Source organism: Salminus brasiliensis, chromosome 1 (genome assembly GCF_030463535.1).
Source record: "Salminus brasiliensis chromosome 1, fSalBra1.hap2, whole genome shotgun sequence".
In the NCBI taxonomy this organism is placed as follows: Eukaryota; Metazoa; Chordata; class Actinopteri; order Characiformes; family Bryconidae; genus Salminus; species Salminus brasiliensis.
The window spans coordinates 36220598-36230748 of NC_132878.1; the positions used below are offsets into that span (position 1 = coordinate 36220598).

The 10151-nt window shown below is 39.7% G+C and overlaps 1 protein-coding gene across 2 annotated transcripts in view; it reads left to right on the forward strand.

Moving 5' to 3' along the window:
* Positions 1–10151, forward strand: part of snx14 (sorting nexin 14) — a 30441-nt gene that overhangs the window by 19638 nt on the left and 652 nt on the right. For both annotated transcript variants that reach the window (XM_072678645.1, XM_072678646.1), the window contains 12 exons: positions 491–623; positions 2520–2712; positions 3813–3896; positions 4009–4109; positions 4348–4459; positions 5175–5215; positions 5978–6094; positions 6284–6407; positions 7694–7858; positions 9100–9195; positions 9363–9454; positions 9550–9612. In XM_072678645.1, the coding sequence (XP_072534746.1) occupies positions 491–623; positions 2520–2712; positions 3813–3896; positions 4009–4109; positions 4348–4459; positions 5175–5215; positions 5978–6094; positions 6284–6407; positions 7694–7858; positions 9100–9195; positions 9363–9454; positions 9550–9612 (1321 nt within the window). The remainder of the gene's footprint in view (positions 1–490; positions 624–2519; positions 2713–3812; positions 3897–4008; positions 4110–4347; positions 4460–5174; positions 5216–5977; positions 6095–6283; positions 6408–7693; positions 7859–9099; positions 9196–9362; positions 9455–9549; positions 9613–10151) is intronic.

The following is a 10151-nucleotide window of genomic DNA, read 5'->3' on the forward strand; positions in this document are numbered from 1 at the left end:
ACTAGTATCTATCCTTTCTAAGAATGATTGTTGTTGTAGTTGAAGTATTAATTGAAAGTGGACTAGAATACCGTTTTTTAGAAGGAAAAGCTGATTTGAGATTACTGTGCGAAGCAAGCGTCTTCCTGGAAAGATGTGTGCCCAGCATTCTTCCTCTTTTTGGACGTCTTGTTTGCTTTGCATTTTGCATGCCTCTTCTGTTTCTCTGTTTGTTTGAGCTGTACGTTTGCATTAAAGTTGAAATAAAATGTGATATTTTAGCTGTATTTTGAATGCATTTGTATGCATTACAGATACTTAATACTTACCAGTATTTAATTTATATTTCAGTTTGCTTTCTTCCTTTTTTCTGTCCTTTTTGATGGTGTGCAGTGTGAATGTCCTTAAAAAGAGTGACAGCTTTGAACTTGAACTTGTATGTGAGAAATGTATTATTATTCACTTTATATATTTATTATTGTTTCTATATGATTTTTTGTTTATTTCTCAGGAACACATCTAAGCGAGGAGAGTCGTTTGGGATCAGTCGCATCGGCAGTAAACTAAAAGGAGTGTTCAGAAGTACCACTATGGAAGGGGCTATGCCACCCACCTACGCAATGGTAGAGGATGAAGAGGACATGGTGAGACCCAAAACCACACAGTGTGAATGCCACACACAGGGTCATTGTAAACATGCGCTCATATACACGTACACACAATGTCATGTGTAGACTTTGTTGACTGTGCATATGCCATCATTCAGTGTTAAGGGGAGAGTTCAGCTAAAAACCAAGATAAACATGATTTATCACTGATCCCAGATACAGTCTGTCAGCCAAGACATGCTTGGTACTGAATTGGAATGTGCTTCTTTAGTTTATTTCAGGAGATGCTAAGCTAACATTGCTAACAAACACTGGATTAAGACTATCAGCAATCTCATCTCTGTAAATACATGCCTAAAATGTTTCTTATCATCCTCAAAACTCTATAAACAGAAAAATAAACGTCTTCACGGGTAAGGTCTATTAAATTCTTTTTTTTTTATGAATTCTTTGTTTTCGAACCTTGTAGCTTTTAATTAGTTTTGAAGTAAATACATTAAGATTATGGCGTGTGTTTACAGAGATGAGCTTGGTGACCGTGTCCAGTACAACATGCCTTTTGTTGATAAAAACGTGTTCATTTCCCGATGGTGCCTTTGGTGATTCTGTTGGTGCAGTCGGTTGTACCATTCAGATTTAGAAACATTAAATATACATTGTGATTGCATAAATCATCGTTGTGGAGCAATTAAAGTTATCAGACAATAAGAAAATATAAATACATATACAATACAATATACAAAACAATATATACTAAATGCCTCACATGTTATGCTAGATCTATAGGCATCAGTCTGGGGGAAAAAAAATAGCTGATTTCAGTTAATTTGTACCATCGCTATTATCTGACCATTGATACATAGATGCTGCATACTGGATGTAGTGTGAACCGCAGTAATGTGCATGCTTACATTAAAATGATTTATGGAAAGTAATTATGTTTTTAGAACGAGTATTTGAGTACTTCTTCGGAAACTTAGTATTCAAAGCCTGTAAAATGCTGTTTGGGCCAGTCCTGATACTTTATGTCTGCAAATAACAGTGTGGATCTGACCATCTTACAATAATTTCATTAAAAGTAACAATTTATAAGTGAGGACCCTTATACCTCCACCCTCTACACAGATTGTTGAAGAACGGTTTCTATGGGTCTTTTAAATATGGTACCAAAATATTGAGAGATTTATGTCCAGTAAAGTGTTAGTATACCACTCCAAAATACACAGGAATGTGCAACCATGTTTATTACAGGCCAGTAAGCCAGCAATTTGCTGGGTAGTAGTGCACTTGTCCAAGAAGGGCTTACTACACAGCTTTTACGCTCAGGCCATCACCTTCATCAACAGCTGATCACCATCATCAGTTATAGGTCATAGATATTACTGGTAAACGATTATTCATTTCACAAATGTTTACACTGCTGTGCTAACACAATATTTAACCTGTATAGCATTGCATACTGCTATTCTGTGAATAACACTGTAAAGCACACTGTATAGAAATGTCCTCTGAATAGAAATGTATATTGTGTATTGTCTGTACATTCTATGTAGAGGAGCTGTATATTATTAATACTAGAGAGACACTAACTGCCGGGAACAAATTTCTTGTTTGTGAACATACTCGGCAAATAAATCTGAGTCTGATTCTAATTCTGAAATGTAGAGTAGAATAAGAGTGGGTCCCAGTCATGAGGACTGCTGTCAACACAACTCAACATGTGATAAAATCTTCCAAAACAGTGGTTGCTGTGGTGATATATTTAGTTGGAGTGCATTTAAGGACCATTAGGCTAAATCAGGACAATAAGGGCTGGGTTTGGCATTAATCCAAGAGCTTTCACAATGGTATTATTGAAGAATCATTGAAGGAAAGTACTCATACTAGCTTACATGGTGTTTCCTTACACAATGTGTGTTTTGTGTGGATCAGGTGGAGGAGGCTACTGTGGTAGTGGAGGATGACTCTCCTGTGCCGGTTGAGATAGTGAGTGCTCCAGGGACGCAGAGGAACCTTTCTGCATGGACCATTTCCATTCCCTTTGTGGACTTCTATGAGGACGAGGCTAAAAAAGAGCGCATTCCTGTCTTCTGGATCGATGTGGAACGACATGACCGCCAGCAGGGTGAGCTGATTGTCCTCAAAATGTGATAGTAAACATCCAGCTTTAATTCCAGTATTTTTTAAAATACATAATACAAATACAAATACATAATTATTTAGGACTTACAGCTCTTGTTTTATGTAGTCATTCCATTCTCACAGGCTCAAAAGTAATTGGACAGTTAACTCATACGTGATTTCATGGACAGCTGTGGCCTGTTCCCTCATTATTGCATGACAAATTAAGGAGATAAAAGGTCTGGAAAAGAATACTTGAAGCTCTTCATGATCATTCAACCCAGTTTCACTAGTTAGTGTGTGACATACGTACATATAAGCAATTATTTTTGACTGTCAGTGCAGAAAGGGTTTTTTTCAGACCCTTTTTAGTCCAGTTCCAATCCACTCAGAATTCCACACTAATTAAACATCAGTTGATTCACTCTTGATGGAGCAGGTTTGACTGCCCTTTGTCAGCTGCACATGGCTGTATCCCTAATAGTTCAAAGATTCGCTTTTATTACTGTGATGATTTGATTGCATTCAGCTATAAAAGCGTTAGTGAGGTCAGGATGTTTGATGATCACCATCCCATCTTATCCTCAATTCCTCAGCTTATCCCAAAAGTATCAGATGGAGCACTATCCATCAATCCAGAGAACACAGTTCCACTGCTCCACAGCTTGATACCCCTGTAGCCCATGCCTGGAATTAGGCATGGTGCCAACAAGTTCATGTTTATCTGCTCCAGAGAGTCCTATTCTACTGGCAGTAGCACAAGGACTGGACAATGGGCATGTGTGTGTGCATTTGCACATCTGTGTCAGCAATGGGTGCAACTTAAAGTAGCTGAATGCATTCATTAGAAGGGGTGTCCACAAACATTTGGACATATAGTGTAGTTCTGATAGAATGTAGAATTTAATCATTAATGTTTTGCTTTTCCTGTCAAGTTTTAATGTGTGTTTTAATAACTTAATAATTCATTAGAGGTGGATGGAAAACCCCATTTTTGGAATAAGAGATGTTATTATTTCTTAAGACAGGAGTCTGGCAATACAAGACTTTTGCTGGGACATATTTCAACTGATCTGTATCTCTTTCTTTTTCTGTAATTTTCAGTGGGCCATGAGGTGGAAAGCTGGTCAGTCTACAGGAGATACCTTGAGTTCTACGTCCTTGAGTCCAAACTCACAGAATTCCATGGTACAAAAGATATTCAGTCTGCCTTTACGTCTTTTAATTTCCATTTCTCAGTCTTCTCAGTTCATCTCATCTTGTTGATCTCTAAACATGTTTTTTATTTCTCTTTTGTCAGGTTCGTTCCAGGATGCACAGCTCCCTTCCAAAAGGATTATAGGGCCAAAGAACTATGAGTTCCTAACCTCCAAGCGTGGGGAGTTTGAGGAGTACCTTCAGGTAACAAACTCCTTTTTTCATTTTTTAGTCTGCGAAGTTGCTTTGCTCATCTTGGTAACCCTCAGGTCTGTCTGTAGATACTGAATATTGGCAGTGTTTTGAGTCTGTAGGTGGGTGTTCATTAAAAAGCCACAAATGTCTAAACACTACTTGTTGTGTTGTTCTGATATGTGACTGTGTAACTGTGTCCTCCAGTGTTGGCTAAATTTGGGCTGTCTTACACATTGTGTTTTTGCAGAACTTGCTGCGGCACCCTGAATTGAGCAATAGTCAACTGCTAGCTGACTTCCTCTCTCCACACAGCATGGAGACCCAGTTCTTAGACAAGATGCTGCCTGATGTTAATCTGGGTGCGATTTTATCATTCTCTCCCTGTGCTTATTCGTTACTTTGCTCTCTCCTTTTAGTTTAAAAACCTGTTAGCCAGTGTGCTACACACTCGAATTAAGTAATTTCCAGTGAAAGTAAAATAAACTTGGCACAAAAAGTAATGTTTCTTTAAACTTCAATCATCCAGTCCACCAAACACCAAACGAGTCAACAGAAAAATAAGCTTTGGCATTGGCATTGGCAGAGAAGATTTGGCAAATTGTTCATGGGCGCAACCCACAAATGCATATTCCTTACGAATGTGGCACCATTTAAAAGGGAAATTAGGCTTTCTAACTGTATAAGAACAAAGACATAATCTACCAAACACACATTTACTTCCTTTTTGTGCTCACATACAGACACAACCTAACAGAGTGCAATGTCTGAAAGCAACAGTTCTGACTCAAACGGGGTATAAGAACCTTTCTCTGTTCCATACACATAGAGACTTGAGTGTCACATCTAGTTGCAACATTACTGACTCTTGACCAATAATGTTAAGCCTGTAATTACAGATGTTTATGTTGCTGTCTGAATGGCTTAATTAAGCCTGGTGAGCTTTTAAAGTTGCACTGCAAGCGGGGATTCTGCTCTAGCGGTGCTTTTGTGTTGTTGTTGTCTCAAACACTTGTGCATTGTGCCCCTTATCTTCCCGATCTGTGCATGTTTACATAGCTTTTATCTGTTCCTCAGGAAGGATTTTCAAATCTGTACCTGGGAAACTTATGAAGGAGGTGAGTGTTTAGATGTGTGTATGTATTCATTCAAAATTGGGAGGGTGGTGCGTGGTCTGCGACCAGAAGACATTTCTGAGTGAGAATCCCCTAGACAGTTGCAGTTCTTCATCATTAGAATTGTAGGTAGGCTATTTAATTTGTATGACCAGTCAAAACAAAGATACCTGATTATTATATTATCAGTTATCACAACCAAAACGGTTCCCTATATGTTTAATCTGAAATTGATGATGTAGAATGTGTTGATTTTTCTAGATTATTACATTGCAAGTGGCAATCTTCGGGGTCCAAGCACAAAGCACCATTCTGGAGCCACGAGAACATGAGTAATGGATGAGTATTTAGGATAGACGTGGGGTCTCAAAAGGACCCTTGCTATGGCCCTTTGACCTTGCTATAGTAAGCAAATGGGCAAAAGTGTCTTAAAAACAGTACAATGTTGTATATGATTCCGTTTGCATAATTGCTGAATTCAGTTAACTTAACCGTGGCCCTATATTTTAGTAACCAGAATCAGATCCAGAGAGTTCACCAGAATGTACATGTGAAAAGCACAGTTTCTCTTAGGAGCAATGCAGCTGGACCCTGCTACATTGGCTTGGTTTTTAATGTCTATGAACTACTGTTGTGAATTAACATCTCTAGGCCTCCTGCTTGTCCTAATGAGTTAACTTTCTTTCAAAATAGGAAATGTGGGTATTGTAACCGTGGTGTGGCCTCATCTCTTGGGCCTTGTTTGTGTGTTTTGTGTATGTGCAGAAAGGGCAGAACCTGGAGCCATTCCTCCAGTCCTTCTTCAGCTCTTGTGAGTCTCCTAAACCTAAACCCAGCCGTCCCGAGCTCACAGTCATCAGTCCCACATCCAGGAACAAGAAGGTGCATCCACTCAAAACACAGCATGCTGTTTTCACCATTCAGGCTGTGCGTTCTCGCAATGATAAGCAGCTGTATCACTAGAGAGGAGCGAGACATGCCTTTGTGTTTATATTTAATGGCTCCAAGAACTACCTAGCATGTAGCGGTCTGGCTCTATTTTTTTAACATGTTTGCTCTTTGATCCTTTAGCTGTGCAGTGATATTTACAAAAATAATGCTGACGAGATGGAAAGCATTGACAAGAGAAACAACCAGAACTACTTCTTGGAGGTGATGGATCTAGAGGGGGTTTATGACTACATGATGTATGTGGGTAAGTATCAGGAACAGTTGGTCCTGATCCATATTCTCAGTTAATCAACAAGCCCTTCTTGAGTTCAATTGGGTATATTAGGGCAGACAAACACTTCAAATGTGCAGGGTAACGAGTACTTCAGTACTCCAGGATAGGGAATCAGGAAGGAAGGCTTGCTGACAGAATTCTAATCCTTTCCAGTTTCACGCTTAAGTGTCTACGTCTGAAGGCTCCTTATAATCTGAGCTCAGCATTGTCCTCCCTCCAATCCCATTTGGAACAGTATTCTGTTTCTGTCATTTCTATAATCCAATTCTCCACACTGAGCTATTTATGAACATCAGTGGTACATTTATGACTAAAAAACAAAAACCCAGACACTCATTCAGAGTAGTGGATTAAACTGTTTTAAAGCACACCAGCTGCAGTCCAGTGCACAAACATAACTTCTCCCTAGAAGAACATTGCCAGTTTAGCGTGAAGGCAATTTTCTAGTGTCCATCTTGACACCTCAGTCAACTCTTCTGTGAATTGCCATATTTAGTAGAAGTGTTTGAGCTGGAAAATAATCCAGGACTGGAGTTGAAGAACACTGGCCTAAGTTCATTGTGCCAAATGCCAAACATTAGTAAATCTCCCCAGCGCCGAGTTGTGATTCAGTGGAACTGCTTTCTTTCTTTGGAATGGAGTTCCATCAGACCTTTAGAGGATGAGATGGGATGCCAGTTGTGACCCAGAACTAATGATCTGCCATTAAACACTCCGCAGCTCTTTTTTGGGGTGTCGATTTGTACACTAATGACCACTCTCGCTGGCTGTCTCAGCACATCTCATCTACGTGGCTTTGTACAGTGGTAGAGAGCTCAACAATAAAAGCCTTACAGTGTTCTGTCTGCTTGGATAATGCTAGTTTTGAATTTTATAGCATCTCCTAACTTAAGGGACATCTTAACTGAAGTTTATAAACCCTCCTGTCTTTGATTATTGCTGGCCTAGCCTATTAGCTTAGATAAACCAACTACTTACTCTAGTGAGGACAGAATGCAGTCCAGACAGCACCTTCATCAACGGAAAAGAGTCCATCATCAGTCACCAACACCTAACTTGTGCTTGTTGAGAGAAACCTTCTTGAATTTGCATCACATCAGTTAGAGTTTTTACTGTAAAAACTTCAAATCACATTGGAACAGATGCAGTTAAACAGAAATCTAAAAAATATACAAATTTAGATTAGCACACGTGCCTTAAACTATATATTTCAGTGTTTTAATGATTAATGTTGACGACGACGCTGTGTTCTGCAGGCCGCGTGGTGTTCCGCATGCCTGACTGGCTGCATCATATGCTAAGTGGAGGCCGGATACTGTTTAAGAGGACCTTGGAGGCGTACATGGACCACTACCTTCAGTCCAAGCTGGACAAGATCCTACAGGAGCACCGCCTCATCTCCCTTATCACTCTGCTCAGAGGTGTGTTTATATATGTCTGTCTGTGTAATGTTACCTCTACATGCACTGTAGTTCTCTAGGAGTGCAGTCTCTGACTTCAGCTGTTGTTACTATCGTCTCTGTCTTGAACTGGATAGTGTTTGTATTTTGACTGGTCTTTCTCTGCCTTCAAGTCCTGTCATAAATATCATATTTAAAAGACGAGTGCACATTAACAGCACCACAGTGTTTTGTTCTAGTGGGAAACCTTAATTTTCAGACAAGCCCAGACTCTCTGAGCCAGGGGTGTTAAAATGTAATGGCGGCTGCTGAGAGTTATATAATCAAATGGTTGTATTTCAGTTATTCTGCCGCCTCATGTGAACATGGATATGAGCATACGTGACTCTTCTAATTGGACAGAAAAAACACCATTCAAACAATACATTCTGGAGCTGTGTGCCTTTTGTTGCAGTAATGCAAAAATAAATTTTGTCTCTTTTTATCTAGTAGGAATGCCTGAGGAGGACTTTTTTATTTATTTTTTTTTCATATGCATTTTCTTTATTTTTAATCTCACCAATGTGAACTTGTATTTGAGCAACTTGCAACTAAATCATCGCATCTGTTTTTGGTTTAGCTGTTTGAATCAGAAGGCAGCAGAAATTGGATTTGATTATTGAGTAATTGTTCTGTGGGGAAAAATATCTCTTGACAAATTGCATGGGAAAGATTCAGAAACACAGACCCAATTTCTTTACCACCAAGGAAGTTGGACTGGAAGCAATTAAAGACTTGCTACGTCTTGGTTGCGAGGAGGACTTTGCCTTGACTTGGTCTCAGTCATCTTTAGATCTCTTTTTTTCTATCCCCCTGTCTCTCACTCTTCTTCCTTTCTGCTGTCTGGGCTACCCTACCTCCCAACAAAGTCTCCGTCAGTACATTTAACTGCTCAGCCTGACATGCCCAAGTACAGGAGAGTACAGTGGTGTTTTGCCTAGGTGTTTTGCTTTTGTAACAACCCCTTATGTTGGCTAGGATATAGGTAGGGCTATCTCATTTGTGGTAAAATTGGGGTAAAATGAACTCATCTCCCGATGTAAAACTAATCCCGTCAAGAGGAATACTCTAGTCTTGAGGCTGCTCCCCAGTCTCCCCTTGTTGTTTGTTTTAACCATGCTGAAATATAGGTCCTAGTATTCATTCCAGGCCCTTGGCACAAGGTTAGTCTTTTACATTCACATCTGCTCACCATTTTTCCATCATGTGGAAAACCTTTTCAGATGCAGTGTTCTGTGAGAACAATGAAGAAAGATCCCCTGAGGACAAACAGAGAAGAGCCAAGCAGACCTTTGAAGAGATGATGAACTACCTGCCAGGTTGAAATTCATCATTTCTGAACAGTGGCCTTTATGGAACAACTGTGCACTGCAGTTTGCTTTCTATTGAAACATACTGCTTTGTAGAATGATGTGGGGAAAAGATGGGAAAGTCAGTTACTTCTCAGTGGAATAACACTAATGGAACTACTCACCTGTCCCCCTAGATATTGTTGGGAAATGCATAGGAGAGGAGAACAAATACGAGGGGATCCAGTTACTCTTCAACTGCATCCAGCAGCCACTCCTCAACAAACAGGTGCTGACAAAGTTGCATCTGCTTGCTAAACACTTCTGTAACTGTGATGTATCTGTTTAATGTTTGTGTGTTTCTGTGTGTTTCTTTGTGTTTAGATGACGTATGTACTGCTGGACATTGCTGTTCAGGAGCTGTTTCCAGAACTTCATTCCAGCATGGTAAACAGCCAAGTCAGTTCTTCAATAAATGCAGGCTTTCATTGCATTGTGAGTTTAGAAACTGGGTACAGGTGTACAAAAAGCAGTGGTGGCACATTTATGGTGGCTTCCCCTTTGAACTACTTACTGTCTGAACCCCTGCAAATGCCACCAGGGTCTCTAACACTGGTGGCATGAGCCGTTACCCACTCCACCCAGCCTTGCCATGTACATTTGCAAAAAAAAAAAAAGGTAATCTCTTTGGATTTCTGCATTGATTACTTATAAAACGAGGTATGGTTGATTTGAACAATTATAGACAAACAAAATCGAATTCATCTAATAACAGACAGTTGTACTGGTAAACATCCACAGTGCAGAAAAAGTAAGTGAACTCAAATTAAAAAAATCGGAAAATCTCTGTTTAGCAGCAATTGTGGATCGCTCTTTCTTGCAAATGTGTTTCAGTTCATTAATACTTCTGGGATGCCTTGCGTGTACAGTCCTTGCAGGTCATGCATTATGATAAGGTTATGGACATGACTCTGATTTGGCCATTC